Source organism: Lachnellula hyalina, assembly GCF_007821495.1.
Source record: "Lachnellula hyalina strain CBS 185.66 chromosome Unknown contig00086, whole genome shotgun sequence".
Classification (NCBI taxonomy): Eukaryota; Fungi; Ascomycota; class Leotiomycetes; order Helotiales; family Lachnaceae; genus Lachnellula; species Lachnellula hyalina.
In genome coordinates, this window is record NW_022157200.1 from 14,673 (window position 1) to 36,111 (window position 21,439).

A 21,439-nucleotide genomic window follows, 5' to 3' on the forward strand; every position below is an offset into this window, starting at 1 on the left:
TTCATGCAATCGTCATCCCACCACTCGAACATGTGCACAAGTTCCTCAAATTCAGCTGCTCCGGCGAGGGTCTTTTAAAAGACGGCATCCCCTACGATCCTCACCCCGAAAGATTCCTGCCTCCAAAAGCTACCAAAGCGAATCCACAGCCAAAAGAAGTCGACAGGAAACCAGTTTCATATTGGAAAGCACAATGCGCTTTTCGAGGATTAAATTAGGTGCAATTAGTGATCTACAGCTCCGTCCGCGAGAAGCAAAGAAGATCCTGCCGGAACTGAAAATTGCAGAGATAGAGTTGAATAAGGACTTCAAGAAAAAGAACAAGGCTGCGCAGGACAGCAAATGGAACTCGTTGAAGGCTGAGCAAAAAGCCAAGGCCAACCCCTCTAAGTACTTGGCTGACGCATTCCCTAAAGGGGCTACTGGCAGGCCTGTGAATCTTGATATCGTAGTGCTCAAGAGCCCTTAGGATGTTCGGCTTGCCTTAGCTAAAGCAGCGGGAAATTTGAACCTGGAAACGGTATCTGTTGATGCGCCTTGGACAGGTGGCAAGAAGCCCAGTCCTGATAGATGGATGATCATTGGGAGGACTAGGGATGCTGTTTGGAATCAGATGCGGGAGATTGAGAAGGGAGCAGCTGGGCCAAATACTGGCGGCGGGGAGCCGAAGACCAAGAAAGCAAAGGTCTCAAACGGCGTTGGAGAATCGGCGGTGAAGTCCAAAACGCTCAATTCAGCTTCGAGTTCAACACCAAAAGCTCCAGTCACACAAAAGCCAAAGCCAAGCGAGCCGCGCGGTGCTGAAGGGCCCCGGAAGAAGCAGACCGCAAGGAAGAATGCATTCCCAGAATCATCACTCAGTGAATATGAACATCCATCTGCGGCTCCGAAATCTCGGCCAAAGCAAACTGCTAGAAAATCGGTCTTCCAATCCCCACCCCCATCTACAGAATCTATACAAGCTGAACCATCATCCAGCAAAGTTGCTAAGGGCAAACACGCTTGGGACGTACGAGGATCATGGATTATCAGTTGTCCTGAGATCGAGAATGGCTGGGGATACGAAGGTGATGACCCCTCTCTAACATTGGACATCTACTTGGAGAAAAAGAATGGTCACCACCAGATGTACGCCATCTTTCACTTCAGAATTGTCACAGGTGTTATGAGATTTGAAAAACCAATTCCCATCCCGAAGTCAGAGAAATCCGGAACTTCAAATAAAAGGAAGCGGGACGAAGATGCTGATGGCGATGTCGACATGGCTTATTTGCCCTCATACTCGGGGGAAACTGAATCCAGTGAGAAATATACTACCAGCGATTTTTACCTTGCACTCAGCGATAACCCGACTACGCGGCGGCCTACCTGGCGGTATCGATGGCGGGGCGAGGAGACTGGTGAAGGAGAGATACAACTAGGATGAGACGAAACTTTGGGACAGATTACCTTCAGTAACGAAGGTAATGAGTTATCAGGGACTTTCAAGTGTGATTTCATCGGCGAGTGCCACTTCACTGGTGTAAAGACATCCGAGCAGGCATGGGGTTCTCGCGTAGACCCTGAAGAACAGTGGGCAAACCGCAGTGAAGATGCTTATGACTATGCGAGTCGCGCCAGGTGGGGATGATCTGGTTGGTAGAGCTATTGTGAAGGTACTTCTACTGGAGTTTGATCATGTAAACACTTCTGGAAACAATTTGGATATGACGAGGATATGTTATGTTAGTACCAGTGGATTCGCGCTGGGCTCAATTTGCGTTTGATTGTATTGTGATATATGGTTTTACATTTGGCAAAACACAAGACTGTACATGACATCAATGATCAAACTATGAGTGGATTCTATGGCATCCCCAGATGTCGCTATGTGATTGCAGCTGCTGCGGCAACTGCTTCTTCTCCACAACCTACGGCTCGGAGAAGGCTATCACATTTGCATACAACATTAGTAGAGGATCCGGTGTTCTAGGAGCTGATATGAAAGAACATTCATTTTGGTAATGCATCCCCATTGCGTATCTTCACGTCCACCAGTGGACCCTGCAGAGCAAGAAATCCAGGATCCAGTTTCAGATCCAACCAGCAGACAACACCCTACAGTACTTGATCGATCTCGGCCCTTCCATTGCCAAAAACATGGGGATATAGACAGCCTCCAAACCGTTGGAAGTCCAAACACTACCTATCATTGGCTAACTCATCCAGTCATTTTGTGAAAAAGCTCCGTGCGTACTGAATGAATGGATTGGGGTTCGAGGTCAAAGCGGATGATTCTCCGAACGCTGTTGCATGTTGTGCGTGAAAGAGATAGTAGTGCATGAATGATCAGATCGTAAGCAACAAAGTACATATGCGGAACAATTTTCAGACGGCTGTCCCGAACGAAGTTTCTTTTTCAAATAACATTATCAGAACGACTCCTTTTCTCCCTCTCCGCGGCGATCAATAGATCAACAGCTTAGCTACCTGGCCCTGGAATAGCGTCGATAATTCAAAGGCGGTGTCAACCGGAGCTAAAGTAACATATTGCCGTGGCGCTAGGGCCCCATTAGGAAACTACTGCAAGAGAGAGAGAGACTGCACAATTCTTGGGAGTCCTTCAGAACAACAGCGCTCACACTTTTGTTGCTATTCCATACATGAAGCTGGCTTTTAATTGCAATCGCATAGCAATACAGTTCGTTGGGAAATGGCTTGATACTGCCCACGGCGGCAGATCAGTTGCACCCGGCGTGTCAATGTTCTTACCCCTGAAATTGCGAATCTCGAATTAAAGCATCATATCAGCGCATGATAGAGACGACAAACCACCACGAAAACAATTGTTGGATAGGCAGAAGGAGGGGGCAATGTCGCTGAATGGGTTGGATGATGTGAAGGTCAAAGAGGCGCATGATATTGCTGCAGCGGAACCTGGAGGATGGTAAGCTACCTTGCCCTTGCAACTGGAACTGGCGCCCAGGAGATTGATGCACAGAGAACTTACTGGTCTTTTCACAGGTTCCTCCTCAAGTATACCGCCCGCGATGAGATCGAGCTGCTGGGACGGGGCAATGGAGGGATTGTGGAGATCCGAAACGCCATAGCGAGTTACGAGGAACCCTCTCCTCTGTTTGGGTTTCTACGGTATAGACGAAGGAATGTGATCATCAAATATGTGCCCGAGGATTGCTCGAGACTTGTGCAGGGTGAGTATCTTGCCCTTATCAATATGATATACCTTGGATGGGATCTAATAAATATCTAGCACGCGTTTCCGTCCACTTTACTGCCGTTACAGACCGATTCTCCCCCCACGATACTATATTCGAAATAAACCACCCCAAAGAGCTTCGAGACACCAAGCTTTCAGCCGCGTGCTCCCTACATACCGCATCTGGCTCTACATCATCCTCAACTAGTTCTCTGCGGAGACGAAGGTTGATGGAGATTGCTGAGGACGAAGAGGAAGACAATCGCAAGAGACAGTCGACAGTGATGGAAGAGCATCCGTCGACTACAAAGCTAGGCTCGGTTTCCGGGGCTCCAGAATCTGCACAGAATAGTGCCCCGCCTGATACACTACCATCTACAACGGCCTACCGATCAACAATCACAGATGACGCGCTCCATACAGAACCTCCTCCCCCACGCTCCCCTACGCAGACAGTTGATGAAGCACCACCGCGAAAATCTTCTCAATCGACAAGACCAGATATATACAGTTTTAACTCTTACGGCTCCAATGGAAAGCCGAAGGTAAAGTTGGGACCTCGACCTTCACTGGATGTGGGAGGGTCAAGGCCACATACGTCGCATACGTCTGGCGCAGGCTCTTACCGACCAGTCTCTACACTTCCAGCTGGTCTTAAGGTTGCTTCAAAAGGATCAAAGAGAGGAGGGCGATCACCTAGGCCTACTTCAGTCTACGGCACCGAGACTCCAAGTATGACGATTTCTCCTCCACCTATTCCTGGCATGTCCCACTCAACCCCAATGCGGCCACACACCAGCGGTGGAAGGCCGCCAACGAGCCCTAACCCTTCGATCAAAGCCATATCATCTACTCCACTCACTCCAAGAATTACGCCCGAAAAGGCACGATTAATGAAAGCTCTAGAAATGCGGAAACGGCAAAAGAGCGCAGCCGCCCCTGTAGAGCCACTATCGCCAACCTCACCCGAGGGTCTCACAAGTCCTGCATTCGCGACAAACGGGGGGAACAGGGGTTCTGGTGCACCGAAAGAGGTTCATGATACATTGGCCATGCTGAATGATATGGCCAAGGAAGATGACTCTGGAATTTCTTTTGATGCTAGTTCAACGTTGAAAACCGACGAGTCGGATGCTACGAGATCGGATTCATACCCCGTTTCACCTGTTGGACCTTCCGAACAGACAGCTTCAACGAGAGCTTCGTCGATTTCGGAATCTACGGATGAAACTGTTCAGGAAACAAGCACCGTGAAACCGGTATCTATAATTGAGGAATCGCCGTTGGAAGCGAAGCTTCCTGAGTTTGTAAAAGTTGAGGAAAAAGAGGCAGTTCCCGCCGATGCAGAACAACTGCTGCCGATGACATATCAGCCACCTTCTAGAGCTGTAGTCTCAGTGAAGCCTACAGAAGAGGCGGAAGAATCCGAAGAGACTACCCCAGTTGCGACACTTGCAAGATTAGATGATCCGATCATGCAAGAGATTGCACCAGTTGATTCGTCTGTGATTGAAACTATGGCGGACGAGCCAAGAACTGAAGTTCCTGATGACAGCATATCGGCGCCAGAGTTTCCCACCCAGTTGGAGGTTAAGGATGTGAACATACCAAGATCCAAGTTCATTCAGCACTTTTTTGCGGACGAGACTGCCCCAGACAGTTTCACAGTCGTCGAAGCAGAGAAAGCCGGAACCGAAGCTCCCGAAAACGTACAAGAGCCATTGCCTCCTACGAAATCAGATTCGAAGGCCAACATCCCAAGATCCAAGTTTAGTATGGACAACCTCAATAGCGACAACAAGGCTCCCGAGACAAATAACATCCCAGGACCCAATTTTGGTATGGGCATGTTCAAAGGTAGCGACGAAGTTCGCGAGACGGATAATATTCCAAGATCCAAGTTCAGCATGACCAACCTCAAGAGCGACAACAAGGCTCACGAGATACCAACGGAACCACTCCCTCTGTCAGATGTGTCAGATAACTCAACTGTTATAGCTTCTCAAAAGTCGCCTGTTGGAAGCACATTTTCTGTTGATACCAAAAGATCGTTTACGGATAATGACCAGGAGAATGATGGGACGCCGTCGAAGAAACGAAAGAAGCGCAAAAGCATTGAGCACATTCGGACAGATCTTGATTTTACAGACCAAAGCGGCCACACCACCGAGGCGAACTTTTCTTCAGATGACGACCTTATGGATGAGCTAGATTCAGCAGTGGTACAGGAAGCGCAGCCAATTTCCGTTTCAAAATCACCTGTTAATCCCGTATTCCCAACGACAAGTCCCAAGAAAAGGGAAAGCTGGCGCAACAGGGTTTCTCGTGTTGTATCGAATCCGACGGGCAGAAAGGAGGATTCTTCATCATTGGGAGTTCCTCCAAAATTCGAGACTTCACGTGCTGTATCTGCGTCGGCTGCGTTCTTGAACAAGATCAACCAAGAAGCCAGCAAGCCAGTAATCAAGAAGGTCAACCTTGGCTCAGGAATTTCTCAAAGAATAAAAGCCCTAGAAAAGGCTACCACAACTCCAGGAACAGCTGCGGCCCCTACAACTGGTCCTCCGCTAGGAGCAGCTCCTGCCTTCTTCTCCGTACGGAAAAGCAATGGTCGAGGCACGTCCCCATCCATCGCTGATCGAACAAACTCGTTGAACAAGAATACACCTTCACCAGGCGATTTTACAGATGCGTCTCGCGAGTCTTCACCGGAAGCATTCACACTACGAGATAGATCTAAGTCGATTAAGAATCGGGTTAATACTTTTGAAGTCAGTCCTGTTCCCATGATGCCGCCGGTACGGTCACGGCCGGAGTCCATCTCAGTCACAGCTCGAATCATTCGCGATCCAGCTTCGCCTTTTCCACCAGGAAATGGTAAACCCGCTTCGGAATATGCTCCTTTAGACTTGAAGCAATCTCCTTTAGTCATCGACCATCAGAAAGCTATTCCGGAACATCCTAAAGAAATCGAGACGATTCAAGAGAGAAGACTTTCCAGAGAGAGAAGACTCTCCTCTTCCTCTAATACTACCAATACGACAGCTAAGAATCGACGATCATCTATCTCGATCGTTAAAGATCTGATTAGTGAGGGCAGGCAATCCTTCGCAGACCGACGCCGGTCAATCGAGTTCGTATCTTCGATATCGTCGCCGAGCGCCCGCTCCTCATCTCGTCCTCCATCGGTAATGTCTCCTTCACGCCCACCTTCCACGCACGCCGCGTCGCCTGTTCACAAACGATCCGAGTCCGTAAGCAGTCGTCTTTCCACAGGCAGCCGTACCCCCAATGACTCGCTATCACCTCCCCCAACCGCCAATTCTTCCAGTGACGAAAAAGAAAAGAAGTCGAACAGAACAAGCCGCATGCTGCGTCGTATGTCTTCTTCGCTCTCTTCAGGTCGCAAAGCCATCTCTCACGCCGTATCTCCCACCGTACGCGAAGAATCCGAGCCGCTTAACGGCAATGATTCGCGCTCTCTGATCTCTTCAGACCCTTCCACAACACCTCCTACGCCAAGCATCAACATCGGTGACGTCAACGTCCAATTCCCTGATACTCTACTCTGGAAACGCCGGTCCACGCTCCTCGATTCCTCAGGCTACCTCATTCTGTCTCCCGCGCTCACAGCTAGCGGAAACGGAAAGGGAAAAGCGAGCGTTGGCGCGACCAGGAAATTCCATCTTAGCGAGTTTAGAATGCCGTCTATTCCGGATGTGGAGATGGAGGAGCTGCCGAATAGTGTTGTTCTAGATTTTGTGGAGGGTGGAGCGGGGGGGTTGCAGATTGCGTGTGAGGATCGATTGGGGCAGGGGCGTATACTTGAAGGTATGTTTTGCTTCTCCTAACGAACATAACGACCATACTAACGAGAGTTACGGATAGTACTCCAAGAAGCCTACCAGACTCACGCCTCTTGAGATTAATACATTTTGCCCTCATACACTTTTAATATACCGATCCTCAATCTTCGTTCATTTCTGTACATTCCCTCCGAGGTCCGAACACGTTTTACGCCGTCTATGAATGCCTACACCTACATGGCACAGACATTTTTTCTTGCATTTAAAAGCGAGCAGTAGGAAAATCGATACCAGATCTTGGCAGATCAACTTCTCTTTTGTATCTATGTATCTAGACGTTATGTTGTTTTTAATGTGTGTGAATAGTATACGCTAGCTAGGTCTTATAGCATCGCATCGCATTGCGCGGTGTTTTAGGATCGATGGTTAGGTAAAAGAATGGAGGAGGAAGAATTTGAATTGAAGAGAGATTTGAAGACCTTTGAATTTTGCGATGATGTGATGTTTTTGAGATCTATTTATGATGGTATTTATCCAGGTGGGCCGCGTTGGCGACACCCGGTCTGTTTTGGGTAATTCCCGGATTGCTTATACACGGAGGTATGTCCATGGCTCGAGATATATCATTGAAAGTTGTCGAGGAATCGTGCAAGATGCGATTACGTGGGATTTATATCTTGAATTCCAGATCTCGTTTGCATTGAAGGCAGTATATGTAGCGCCATTCTATAATTCCGCTGTGGCCTGCATATTCTCAACACAGCTCCGGGAGGTAGCATGTTGACCCTCATATCGATACTCAAGTGAAACTTTGAATGAAATGTCCGTGATAAGCATTCGCCACTCTTGAAAGATCTCGCTGACTACTGCCAAACTACAAACTAACACAACTGTACCCCTGAGTAGAGGAGTGTGTCTGTGTCCCACTTTTAAGAAATCCCGAGCCGGCTGACTAATCTGCTGGACTGAGCCCACCAGCCCTGTTGAGCGTGGTGAGCTAAGTATGTTTAGGACATGCTTACCTTTTCAATTTCACTCTCTCGACAACCTGGAACTGTAAATGTCATAATAAAAGCAGGTGTCAAAGATAATAGTATACAACTACAGACTACAATGCGACATAGTTCTGCGCCAAAAACAAAGACTTTCAAAGGGTCTGCCCACTTCGCAAACCCGGTGAAGATGAAAGCTAACGCCCTCTGAATAGCTGCTGGACATGTCGAAGACGAAAAGTAAAGTGCGACAGCGGCCGACCAGATTGCGATCGATGTGTCAAATCGCGTATACAATGTGAAGGATATAATGTTGAGCTGTACTGGGTCACGGACGATGATACAGTCCGCCCCTCGGCTATTAAACGTAAAGCCATGATAGTACCAGGTAAATCTCCTACCAGGTGAGGCGAATGGAACAGTATACTACAGTAAAACTTACGCAGTTAGGTCATTCGGCTCTGCATCTTAGAGATATCAAAGAGATCGACAAATTAGTTGCTGCGGTTGATGCAATTGACCCGTCTACGACAACGTCTGAGACAATTGCTTTTGGACCTTTCGCCATATTCCAAAGCCATTCTGTGAATATCACTCAATTAGACCAAGAAAGTTTTAATGGCGAGGGAGCTTTGTTTGCTGACGCGAGGGAGACCAAGTCTGGCATTGAGCCCATCTCGACGCCTTTTCCAAACATGGAATGGTCCAATTCCTTGGAGTACCCTTTCGACTTCACCACGGAACCAATCTCCAGAGAAAACTCTGTTGCCAGTAATGGTAGTTGTAGAGTTTTGTCAAGAGTAAAATCCGAAGTAAGAAGTCCCACCTCTGAAAATACGAGCTCTCCGTGGGCAGAAGGCCAGCGATTTCTACCTTATATCCCCGCAGGGATGAATCAAACCCTACGGCAAAGCCCTTTGGCTACGGCATTGATAGACAACTACCGACAGAACGTTGCACCGTTATTGCTCCCATATTACCTACAGGACAACCCCTACAGCTCAATCTACATTCCCAACGCGTTAATCGGAGCTCGAGATATCCTCGAAAACACCACCGCCGTGGATCATCACACGCCACTTGGAAATGTAGCAATGTTCTACGCTCTCTTGGCTACGTCGTCGTTCCATCTGCGCGGTGTGAGGGACGAGGGGAATTATAGTCAGTTTGATGTCCTTGGCCGTTTCTTTAGAGATAAGGCGTTTCAGTATTTGAGGAAGTCATTACTTGATGCGGGAAAGGAAAAGCATTCTTATCTAGAACCAGGGAATGCTTCGACTTCTTATGCCGATTGTATTATGGGAGCTATGCTCACGCTAGTCACGACTGATGTAAGTGTTCCGCGTTCACAACCGTTTAACGTTTGCTTACTGGTAAATCACAGGTAATGGAGGGAAGCATGGGAGAGTTCTGGGTACATATTGATGGCGCTATGAGGCGACAGCGGCAGATACCCTGGGGACGTCTGCATACGTTATGTGCTTTTCTATCAACAGTATCTGATACGACCATATACAATCTCCCAGCTCTCCCATGGCCACCATCGAAAAAGGACCTGGAACGTAGTTATACATACACAGGAGCATCCATAGAAGACGACTGTTTTCTAGAGTCTACCTATGGGATTACATCTGAGCTCGTGTTTCTCATGCGCCTCACTACAACCATGTCACAACACTTGGCATACTACGTATCTGAAGATCATACATTTCCCCAAACTCTCGAAACCACCCTCCGCGAAGTTGAATCCAAGATCCTAGCATGGTCAATCGAGAGTGTGCTGCTGCCCCACGTAGCCGAAGGCGACCATCTAGCACGCTCGGTAATCAAATTACACGTTGAAGCTTTCTACCACGCCCTAAAAATATACTTCTACGCACGAGTTACTCCATGTCCGGCAGCACGGATGGCAAGTTATGTCGACACTGTAGTGTCTCATCTCATTCAGATTGAAGATCTGAAAGCGTCACACGAATTGCCGCTCACAGCTTCGATTATGTGGCCAGGCTTCGTGGCTGCATGCGAAGCGCGGCCTGAGCAGCATGCGGAATGGCGGGCTTATTGGCAGCGCATGCTGGAATACCGGATCGGGAATATCGCGACTTTGTGGCGTGTTGTGCAGGATGTGTGGGAGGCGAGGAGAAAGGGGAGTTTGGAGACGCCGGGGTGGATCGGCGTGCTGAGGACCAGTGAGCAGAGGATTCTTGCGATCTGAGAGCCGGGGCATTGAATTGGAGCGACCTAGCCAATACTACCCTTCGTCACTACCCCTCGTCGAGAGCGTACTCTGGTCTACAGATGTGTGGTACGGATACGATTCCCCGAAAAGTGCGCTGGGGCAAAGTCTACAATTTCCACATCGGTAACTTTTGCATGCTCTTCGAGCTCTTGGCAGTCTCGTAGCATGGATTCAAGAACACGACCCAAACTTTTGACCCCAACAGCGAGAGCCTCCTCCAGTTCCCAAGCAAAGCAAAGGCGGATTTCGCGGTCAAAGCGAAATCCTCCTTTGTCGGAAGAGACTTCGAAGATATCTCCAGGCGCAACGATCACATCCTCGTCGGATGCCGCTCGGATGGTGAAATCTTTAGCTGAAATGGGAGTTGGGAGTGTAATCCAGATGAAGTATCCACCATTGCTGTCCGACATACTCGCACCCTGAGGTATGAGGTATTTCTGTACAGCAATCCTCATAAGCCAATGCCTCCTCTGCAGCGATGGAATCATAACCTCATTCAGCTGCCGCAACAAAGCCCCCTCCTTGAGCATCTGACAGACTATGACCCCCGTCAATTGCGACGGCGAGCCCCCACTAAGCGTCGAGCCGCACTGCGAAAGCTCCACCGTGAAACTATCCGTCGCCTCCGTCCAGCCAGTCCTGCAGCCCGGCCCGATGATCTTGCTGAAACTGCCGTTACTGACTACATTCCCGAAACCATCTGCCCCTGGTCGCTGGGTTCCGCCGCCCATTTCATGGTCGATGTCTACGAGGCGTGGAAGGACTGGAGGGGCACTCTCATTTCGGGAGCTCGTGTGAGGCGCCCAGCGCAAGTGGTCGTAGACATCGTCGGCGATGACCAGGGAATCGTGGTCGCGTGCGATTTGCACCAGTTGCTGGCGTCGGCGTATGGACATACTCTTTGTGGATGGATTGGAGAAGGTGGGTACGCAGTATATGATATTGCGAAATAGTTTGCGCTGTGGTGTTCTGCTGATGCCCGTTGGCGGCTAAGGCAGCTATAAGTATGTCACTATATTTTCTTATTTTGATCGCTATGCCCATGAAAGCAGATCAACGAATGACATACCTGAGAAAACCCATTTCTGCTCGCAATATCCTGTGCCAATAAGCATTGCTCGAGGTACTCGATATCGATCCCTTCAGCGTCTTCAGGAACACCCTTCAGTTTCCCAGTAAATCCATTATCTTCAAAAACCTTAAAGGCCAAAAAGTATGTCGGGGTAACTAGAAACACATTCTGCGTATACACTGGGTCTGTAAACACCTGTAGGATGCAAGCCAAGGCCATGCTAGCGCCACCACTGATACATATACGACCCACGGTAGTCCACGGTGTAGAAAAGAACTCCTGCAACCACTCGGCGATCGCGATGCGTAGGAGCTCGTAGCCAGCATCATCGCCGTATTGCAGGGCTGGCACGAAGAGGTTTGGATCTGTGAGGACGGTCTGGGAAGCACGCAGGAGGGCTGCTGCTGGGAGGAGGCTTGGGGCTGGCCATCCTCGAGAAAGATCAAGTATATTGGGTGATGGCATTGGATTGAGATTGGCACGAACAAACACGAGTTCACCGAATTCTCTTAGATTTGATGGGGGGAGAAAGAGAGGGTATCGAACGTGAGTTTTGTTCTATAATTAAAGTGATAGCTAGTGCAGAGCAACGATATATACGGGAATCCTGAGCATAAATTTCCTACTGATTTCTCTTGCATTTTGTTTGACCGGCCTATTACCCAAGGGAAATGAAAATGCTGATCAAAGCTAATTTGAAACGTAATGAAAGAGACGTCTAAAAATAACAGAAGCACAATTGAGAAAAAGAACGATGATACTTCGTATATGGAGAGAATCAGCGAGAACCGTGAACTGCTACAACGGGTCGTCAACGAATTGATCGGAAAGAGTCAGCGACGTTCGCTAGAAATGGGGTCAGGAAGGAGTCGGGCGAATTAGCGTCGATCAACACGAATCCACAGGGGAAAGAAAAAGGAAGTAGTCAGCGAGCGAAATATCCCAGATGAAATTTGAATGGCAGGCAATAGTCAGCGAGGAGCGCGCACTAGAGAAGCACTAAACTACATTCATAAGTCGCGATAAGTTTTGCCACGATAAAAAAATAAGTACGCGCTTTTTCATGGTAAGGCTTGCACGATGTCAATCTTGCTTGTCAAAGCTTCCGAGTCTTTAGCCGTAACTTCGAAGTAGCATTACTTTACTTCCCTAGTTCTATCTATCATCGGATACAGCTGCCTATCTATCTATCTGCATCCCTCCTTGGGGCCTCGAACCTCGAACTATCTTCTTGAAGTCTTGCGATAGATAAGGGAATGATTATTTGATGGCAATTTATGCACGAGGCAGCTATGCACTTTAAGTATCTTCACTATATAACTTCCGTTTGGCCTCTCTTTGCTTTCTTGTTCGCTTATTTCCCGCGCTTCTTATTCATAACTACATCTCTCCTATAATTTGGGTGTTGACTTCTTAAAATACAATGTCGACTATGGAGAAAAGAGACGAGGAGCATATCGTATCTCCATCTGCTAGTGAAGTGCTTTCCGGTGCGGATATTCATAAGGAAGTTAATGTCTCCGGACATGTCCCTGTTCTGGAGAAAAAGTTCAACCTACTGAGTGCGTGCGCTACTGGAGTCACGACGGGCAACACATGGACTGCATTAGGTGGAGCTATTGTGAGTATACAACGCTGTTTTAGTTTTGTTCATTCATTGACAAAATGAAGGTCGTGGCATTTTATAATGGAGGGCCTCCTGGTATTATCTACGAATTGTAAGATCCCCCCCCCCCAATCTAGAGTCGCATTTCTTGGCACTAATTTCTGATAGTATCGCGGCCTCTGTATTTTATTGGTTTATTGCGGCGTCTATTGCGGAACTTGCTTCTGCTATACCTGCTTCAGGTGGAGGTAAGTTGCATCCTGACTTCAGCTCCCGGTTCTTGTCTGACTTGCAAAGTATATCATTGGGCTACCGTCACCGGCGGACCAAAATATGGTCGTATCTGCGGATGGTTTGCAGGATGGCTCAACTTCTTCGCCTGGACGTTTGGCATATCAGCCAACTGCAACATCATCGCCGGTATGATCGTCTATTCATGGGGCATGTTCCACCCAGACTATGAAGTCGAGAGATCGCACGTCTTTGCTGCATACGTTATCATTTGCTGGGGAACATGCTTTGTTGTCATGTTCGCCAACCGAATTCTCCCTTGGATCAATAGGATTGGTTCCTTCTTGATCCTTGGTGGCGTGTTTGTCACCATTGTTGTGTGCGCCGTGATGCCGAGCAAGAATGGTAAAGGCTATGCTACAAATAGCTTTGTTTGGGGAGAGTGGCAGAACCTCGAGGGTTACTCAAGTGATGGCTTCGTCTTCTTGGCTGGTATGCTTAATGGTGCTTTTGCGGTGGGTACGCCTGACTGTGTCACTCATATTGCGGAAGAGATCCCCCAGTAGGTACCAATCCACTCAACAGGAATTTGAAATAATTGCTAACACGCTCTACAGAGCCGGGAAGAACCTTCCTAAAGTCATCCTGTGCCAAGTTGCCATCGGCTTCTTCACAGCCATCTTCTACATGATTGCCATGTTCTACGCCATCAACGATTTAGACGCCATCTTCGCCCTCGACTCCATCTGCCCATTAGGAGACATCTATCGACAAGCAACCGGATCCGCCGGCGCAGTCTCGGCCTGCTCATCGTCATCCTGCTCCCCATTGTCGCCGCAACAGTCGGCTGCTACATAGTAGCGGGCCGCACTCTCTACTCCTTGGCCCGAGACGACGCCGCGCCATTCATCAACCACCTAGGCGCCATCAGCCCACGCTTCAAGAGCCCTCTGTACGCAACGTTCGCCTGCGGCATCATATCGACATGCATGGGCGCCATTTACGTCGGCTCCACAGAAGCGTTCAACTCCTTCGTCGGCTCCTTCGTGTTGCTCACTACGACCTCCTTCCTCCTCGCCATCGGGCCACATCTTCTGTCCGGCCGCAAGAGCATCAAACCGGGGCCGTTCTGGATGGGCCGGTATGGATTTGTCGTGAATGCGATCTCGTGCATTTATATCGTTGTCTTTAACGTCATCTATTGTTTTCCATATGCGCTGCCTGTAAAGGCGGATGAGATGAACTATACGAGTGTCATTACGGTTGGGCTTGCGGTTCTGGTTGCGATTTGGTGGTTTGTTCATGGGAGATCTAAATATGTTGGCCCTCAGGTAGTCCTTGAATGAGCGATGATCAGCTCGCTTTCTTTGACTGCTTGTACGCTCCATACCTGTAGAAGCTTATAAGAGCATATATTATAGTTAATACGAAGTTAATCTCTCTTTACTTACTGGCTCATACATACACGCACGAACCTATCGCAATACTATTGATTCATTTATAAGTTACTCGCTCGTGCCTCAGGTAGGCAAATATTTACCCGCCCCTTTCCCGATCGACTGACCGACTCGCTTAAACTAGCCGAGCCAAAATCAAAACAAAAAAAGAGGGGCACCAGGGGTAAAAATATATATCAACAAGAAATTCAAGCATAACAAAACCACAAAACAAGCAGAAGGCGAAGAAAAAAACAGCAAAAAGAATGTCTGCAAGGGGGTCACCAATGGCCCTTCTCTAGGATGAATCCTAGGCAGGTATTAAGCCTGCAAGATTAGACGTTCTCTTGTACCCCAATTCGAACTCATTGTAGATGCCATTGACCAGCCATGATGTTGAATCAGAGGACCTTGATCAATGCCTTCTTGGACGAGATGGCGCCAGCTTTCAGAGATCAATGCTAAAGCTGCCCACAACATTCCTACAAGGATGAGCCCCCAAAGCCACTGGTGACGGACTGGCCTATGTTTGGGCGGAACCACAAGTTATACCGCGATGTGAAGTATAGCGAGCAGCCTGCGCCAAACAGGCAGTGTTTGTTTTTGTCAGGTAAAGCTCCTATTTGGTTTATATACCATCTCTACAAACTTTGGCGCTATTTACCTAGGTAGTACTTGGTCACTCGACCGTGTGTGAATAGCATCGCTTAGTCTGCATGATGACATTCACATAAAGTTTGTACCGCCGACAGACCTTCCTCCGCGACCGGAAGGTTTGTTATTCCCTTCCTTCCCTTCCTTTCCATTTCCCAGAATGTCAAACTGACACCACAGCCAGAAACTTTACGCTAAACCGAGGTCTAATTCTTCCGTCACATTTCACAAACAACTATACATACCTACACTCACCGAGTACTCACATTCTACTTCATACCATCACCATGTCTGATAACCTCAAGGTCGGCAAATACAAGTTCTGGATCCTCGGCTTCGTAATCAAGTTTCGTGGCTTCTGTCAGGACACCAAGCACGCCAACCCGGGGGTTGACATTGATCGTCCAACCATGGTGCGTCTGTGGTCCCGCAAGCTTCACGAACTATGGCCAAAATGGCAAACAAAGAAGCCGTTGGAGGAGCGAGAGAGATACCTTGCCATGGCTCTTTTTAGCGCGGCAGTGAATGGCGGCCACGGCGACAAGTATTTGACAGAGCCGGCAGAGCAAAATGAGGGTGAAGATGTTGGAACTGATTGCATTCAGGTAAGCATTCCATTATCCGCTGGTTGCCTATATTAGATTCATGTTTGCCAAATCTAGGACGACTTCTTCAACACGAACTCCTTCGATATCGAATTCTCTGGTTTGATCGAGGGTGATGATATTGATGCGAACATTCTGCATGGATCGACGACCACGCCCCAGCTGGCATCCGAGTTCCGCGTCGGCGAAGATGACCTTTCGGATTTTGTGCTGTCTGGAGACGAGGAAGATACTGTCGCTGTGGCCAGCCAGAAGTTCGAGGTGGAGAAGACGATGCCGATGGATGACCCCAAAGAGGAGGCGCAGAGACAGGAGATGTTGGACTTGTTCAAGAGAGTCGAGAAGGCTGATGATGCATCTCTCTCTTCCGGGCTTGCTGCCTTGGATTTAATGGCTATGGATCTCGTTTCTTCTGAGGTACGGGGGAAGAATAAGGGAACAAAGAGAGGCGCTGATGACATGGGAGTCGATTCAGGACTTGAAGGGGAGACTGGAGTGAGACGCGCGAGGAAAGTCAAGAAATCCAAAAAGCATTAATGGAGAGCAGGAAGACTTCATGTTCGCGAAGTGCGAAGTTGGGCCATTCAAAAGCGAAGCAGGGTGGGCTGCTGAGATTGTATAATGCCTCCAACTTTGGATGAGACAGATAGTCCAGATAGCTTAATTACCTCTTACTACTGCAATAATGCGGACATTGATGTTTGGGAAGCCACGGCTGCAGTGAATGTACGGAGTTAAAAACGGAAGGTGCGATCAAGACGTTGCTCTGCCACATCTCTACAACTTCAACTCCCATCCGCAGCCAGAACATTCCACAAATTGCATCTCAGCCTTACTAAGCCCAACGCACGAATCTTCAAGATGGGTCGTCCCAGTCGCCCTACAGATCCTTCAGGCCCATCAGCAGACATCTTAACCTCCACCGAAAATGCACCAATTCACCCCATCAAACATGATACCGATGCATCAACGAAAGACGAACCGTCTCCCAAGCCAGCACCGAAACCCGAGACTCCCTGGAGCATAGTATTTCGTGCGAGCTACAAGCAATTCTGCGACAATATAATTCCTTCCCCCACGATGCTTGTTCGGACGGAAAGGGATTGGGAACTTCTAGGGACAGCATTGGAGAATTTCTATGGGAAGGAGAAGGGGCAGGGATTTTTGGAAGACATACGGGAGAAGGAAAAGGATGAGGTGCAGGGATTGCTGGACAAAATACAAGAGGAAGAGATGCAGAAGGCGAAGGGATATACGGAGGATGTGCAAGAGACGGCGGCGCAGATGGCGCAGAGAATGGTGGAGGATATGCAACAAAAAAAGAAGCAGAAGGATCAGGAACTGCTGGAAGCAATGGATAAGGCGAAGGAATATATAAAGGATGTGCGTGAGATACAGGCGCAGACGGCGCAGAAATTGCTCGACGAGATGGGGGAGAAAGAGATGAAGAAGCCGAAGGAATATCTAAAGGAATTGCGAGAGAAGGAGGCGCAGAAGGCGCAGAGATTGCCGGAGGATATACAGGATCAGGCGCAGGGATTGCTGAAGAGTATGCGGGAGACACAGAAGGAGGAGGAGACGCAGAAGGCGCAGAGTTTGCCGGAGAATTTGCAGGATCAGGCGCAGAGTTTGCTGAAGAGTATGTATACTCTGGGGGCAGCGCTGGCTGGTATCGATATAAGTGAAGACACGCAGGCAGACGGGCGAGGGAAAAGAGAGGAAGAAGGGATAGTTGAGATTGAAGAGGCCAATGAGGTAGAGAAATCGACTGAGATCCTGGTCGCGGTCAAGACCGAGAAATTCGAAGAGGGAATTAAGACAGAGGACCTAACTAAGACAAAAGGGTAAGTTGCACCAGTCGACATTGACATCTGGAGGAGATAGCTAACACTTTCTGTAGAGAGCCAATTGCAATGTACACGCCGCCCGATGAACCAGTGTTCAAAGCATTACGGAATCGACGACACTCGGGTTGGAGAACTCTCGATGCGCTGGAAGTCGAATTTTACATATATCATTACACGCTTGTTAAATTAGGTGTGCAAGTTAGCCTCCAAAGCAAACTACTCGACGAATCTTTTTGTTCAACGGCACAGAAAAAGGCGCCCCTAGAAAGGATTACAAAGAACAGAACCCCCGCCAACAACACTATTCGGTGGAGGAGGAAGGCAACGGCAAGAGTAGCCCGGATGAAGAGTGTAACGGTACGTAGGATGGTTTAGATGGCCGAGAAAAGGAAACGAAGAAACGGGAGAGAAGCTGACAGTATCGTCCCTAATTATAGTGAGTGTGCTGAACATCAGCCACCGAAGAAGCGCAGGATTGTGATATAAAAACAAGTTTGGAAAAAGGAACGGATGCAGAACCACCCAAAACGAGGTCGGAAGGCGCAAAGCAAGAACAACGCAAGTAGAATTTTGTAAAAAGCATTAGTATTAATAGCACAATACAACGTTCCAAAGAACCAAGAAATACCAGCGATTCAAGATAAGTTCGGTCTCAGCTCGCTGAAGATGTGTCCTACTAGGGTCAGACATTCTCCCTCAACCTGCATCTCCAATATGGCAATATCTGGCACACTTATGGCTATGAACTAATATTGAACGAAGGGTTCTTGATATTTTGTCAGAATAGTCTCTTGGCTCTTTGCATGAAATTTATCATGGATGTGTAACAACTCTAGCCGAACACAATCGAGAACTATTGGAGTTTTCAGGTTTTATACAAATAGAGATCTCATTTTGACTGAAAAAAAAACAAACATCGATGTCCAATTCTGCGAGTCGTGGCCGATCTAACAACTAGAGGGGAAGCTAAAGGACGGACTTCCTAAGGTTCGATTTTCAATAGGTAAGCATTTCAAAGCCCAATGAAGATCTATAGGCATTGGGTCCTTTCCAGACTTTTAAATCTTCCACAGACCATAGGACATTTTGATACGGCATAGAAATATAGAAAATGCTATTGTGAAAGAGGAAAAAGGGAAGTGAAAGGGAACAAAGCTAACAGTAACTTTATAGATGTAGGGTAAAAAGTCTTTTGAACCTTGTCCTAGATGCCTCATAGTTACTCATGTGTAGTCGATCATTATAATCTCCTGTAGTAAGTATATGCTGGGATCGCACCGGACGGCAAGTGAAGATTGTCGTTGAATCAAGGTGAAGGTGGGGCAAAATAAATTTCTTGACGCGAAATCCGACGCGAACCTCTCTACGCGCGACGCGTCTTCCCCAAAATATTGTGAGCAGAAAATCAAATCAACCGCAACAACACTTCTTGAAGCCTCCCTCAGAACTCTCACACACCATGGCAGACTCTGCAGAAGCTATAAGAGAGCGTTTTGTTCCCGCTGCATGCCCGGAACTGGAGGACGATGTCCTCTCCGAGCTCCAATCTATCATGCGCCTTCACTCGATCGACGTGCAGGAATTATGGTACAAATGGGAATCTTACAGCATGAAAATGGGCGCGGACGACATGAAGTTAAATATCGACACTGCGAGGGCTTTGAAGAAGGACGTGCAAGATGGATTGGAGCGCGAAAGTAGGAGCAAGACGCATCTGCAGACAAATAAACGTGGGGGGGCTACACCGCGAAATGTCTCGAACAGTGGGGATGTTTTTGGGATGTGAGTGTGTTTTGAGGGTAATATGATCAAGACTGATTGTTTGACAGGCTGGACGGCCTCGTGCCTAATACTCCGAAAGCTGGATCTGTGAGTCGACTGAATGGAAAGCGGAAGCTGGAAACACCTACGATGTCGAGAGTGAAGGCCGAACCTGCAAGCAGTCCACCAGATTTCAAGACACCATATAAACCGGGTGATCAGAGTGGTTCAGCGTATGCTACCAGTTCCCTATACATGTGGCGGCTGGCTAATGTTAAACAGAGTTTCCTTTCACGACCGACCAAATGCTGGACAAGCGGTCGAAGTTCTGAATGATTATCTACAAGTTCCAGATCCACCATTTGCTCCGTTTTCCGAAACCCGGATTAAACTTGTAGGGAATTCGGATATCAAGAAGCTATCATACAAGCCATTGGCTATGAAGTCGTCTGAGGCGTCTGAGATTTTGGATGATCGGATAGATGAGTTCATGACTTTCGTTCAAGCACACCACAACCTCGAGGACGCTGCGTTTGGAAGTGCTGCAAGCCAGGGAGCCAATGAGATTGTGGCAGTTGGAAGGATAGCATCAGATTCTTTGGAAGGGAAACTCAACGCCTCATCTATTGTGCTTGAGACATCACGACGAATGGGCGCAGGTCTACGAGTACCCTTGAAACTCGACGCTCTACCCGGCTTCCAATTTTTCCCCGGTCAAATTGTGGCATTGAAAGGAATCAACGCTTCAGGTGACAACTTCACAGTCAGCGAGATACTGGAAATGCCCCTCTTAGGAAGCGCAGCATCCTCAACAACCCGCCTCGAAGAACACGTCCAGCGCCTCCGTGGTGGCCCAGACGCCATGGACTCGGACAGCCCCCCAGCCCCCCTAAACATTCTCATCGCCTCCGGTCCCTACACCGCCGACGACAATCTCGACTTCGAGCCCCTCCACGCCCTCTGCAGCCAAGCAGCAGACTCATATGCCGACGCTCTCATCCTCACCGGCCCTTTCCTCGACATCGACCACCCGCTCATCGCCTCTGGCGACTTCGACCTCCCCGAAGACGCAGTGCCAGAACCAGATACCGCTACCATGAACACAGTCTTCAAATACCTAATCTCGCCCGCATTCGTCTCATTAGTATCAGCAAACCCACATATCACCATCATCCTCGTCCCATCCGTGAAAGACATAATCAGCAAACATGTTTCCTGGCCCCAAGAGCCCTTCCCCAGAAAAGATCTCGGGCTTCCCAAATCCGTAAAAATCATCGGTAACCCCATGACGTTATCCCTCAACGAGATCGCAATCGGGATTTCCTCCCAAGACATCCTCACCGAGCTCCGTACATCTGAAGTCACGGGCGGGAAAATTCAAGACGCATCCATGCTAGCCAGGTTACCGAAATATATGATCGAGCAGCGGAATTTCTTCCCCCTGTTTCCGAGTGTTGATAGGGAGGCTTTGCCGAAGACGGGGACGAGGGAGGGGAAGCCGGCGGGGAGTATGCTTGATGTTAGTTTTTTGAGACTGGGGGAGATGGTTAACGTGAGGCCGGATCTTCTGGTTGTTCCCAGTGCGCTGCCGGCTTTTGCTAAGGTACGTTTGATTGAAGCCCTTTGGCTTTCCTCATCACGTGTGTCAAGAGATTTCTGAACTGTACTGACGTGGCGTTAGGTCGTAGAAAGTGTCTTGGTTGTCAATCCGGGGTATTTGTCGAAAAGGAGGGCGGCGGGTACTTATGTACGGTTGACCGTATATCCAGCTACTGTTACGGATGAGGAGAGAAGCTCGGGTTTGATGGTTGGGCATAAGCTGTTTGAACGCGCTAGGGTTGATGTGTTGCGGATATGAGCTATGGATATGATTATGCTGTGTTTTAAATGGTTTATGGATGGCGTTCGGGGGGGGGTTGGATAATGTTTATAAGGGCTATGGTGGTCACTTATACGAGACATTATGAATTGTTGCCGTCAAAACCTGGGAACAA

General features: G+C 48.5%; 6 protein-coding genes across 6 annotated transcripts; 5 read left to right on the forward strand and 1 right to left on the reverse strand.

Moving 5' to 3' along the window:
* Positions 1–193: 193 nt before the first annotated feature.
* LHYA1_G005307 (uncharacterized protein) lies at positions 194–1,630 on the forward strand (the record flags this gene model as incomplete). Its single annotated transcript, XM_031150255.1, is given in 3 exon segments — positions 194–451; positions 470–1,400; positions 1,428–1,630. 3 exon segments carry the CDS (start codon positions 194–196, stop codon positions 1,628–1,630), a joined length of 1,392 nt encoding a protein of 463 aa, XP_031004560.1.
* A 1,222-nt stretch (positions 1,631–2,852) lies between these two features.
* LHYA1_G005308 (uncharacterized protein) lies at positions 2,853–7,119 on the forward strand (the record flags this gene model as incomplete). The annotated part of the gene is made up of 4 exons (XM_031150256.1): positions 2,853–2,926; positions 3,004–3,191; positions 3,251–7,027; positions 7,085–7,119. The coding sequence occupies 4 exons, from the start codon at positions 2,853–2,855 to the stop codon at positions 7,117–7,119; spliced, it is 4,074 nt and encodes a 1,357-aa protein (XP_031004561.1).
* Positions 7,120–8,369: 1,250 nt separating this feature from the next.
* Positions 8,370–10,209, forward strand: ARG81_0 (Arginine metabolism regulation protein II; the record flags this gene model as incomplete). The annotated part of the gene is made up of 3 exons (XM_031150257.1): positions 8,370–8,382; positions 8,427–9,325; positions 9,379–10,209. The coding sequence occupies 3 exons, from the start codon at positions 8,370–8,372 to the stop codon at positions 10,207–10,209; spliced, it is 1,743 nt and encodes a 580-aa protein (XP_031004562.1).
* Positions 10,210–10,286: 77 nt separating this feature from the next.
* Positions 10,287–11,770, reverse strand: YER152C_0 (Uncharacterized protein; the record flags this gene model as incomplete). Its single annotated transcript, XM_031150258.1, has 2 exons — positions 10,287–11,222; positions 11,303–11,770. The coding sequence occupies 2 exons, from the start codon at positions 11,768–11,770 to the stop codon at positions 10,287–10,289; spliced, it is 1,404 nt and encodes a 467-aa protein (XP_031004539.1).
* A 958-nt stretch (positions 11,771–12,728) lies between these two features.
* HNM1_4 (Choline transport protein) lies at positions 12,729–14,488 on the forward strand (the record flags this gene model as incomplete). The annotated part of the gene is made up of 6 exons (XM_031150259.1): positions 12,729–12,926; positions 12,977–13,023; positions 13,080–13,159; positions 13,209–13,704; positions 13,760–13,840; positions 13,864–14,488. 6 exons carry the CDS (start codon positions 12,729–12,731, stop codon positions 14,486–14,488), a joined length of 1,527 nt encoding a protein of 508 aa, XP_031004538.1.
* Positions 14,489–19,143: 4,655 nt separating this feature from the next.
* Positions 19,144–21,303, forward strand: pol12 (DNA polymerase alpha subunit B; the record flags this gene model as incomplete). Its single annotated transcript, XM_031150260.1, has 4 exons — positions 19,144–19,466; positions 19,514–19,678; positions 19,728–21,048; positions 21,127–21,303. The coding sequence occupies 4 exons, from the start codon at positions 19,144–19,146 to the stop codon at positions 21,301–21,303; spliced, it is 1,986 nt and encodes a 661-aa protein (XP_031004537.1).
* Between the last annotated feature and the right edge of the window lie 136 nt (positions 21,304–21,439).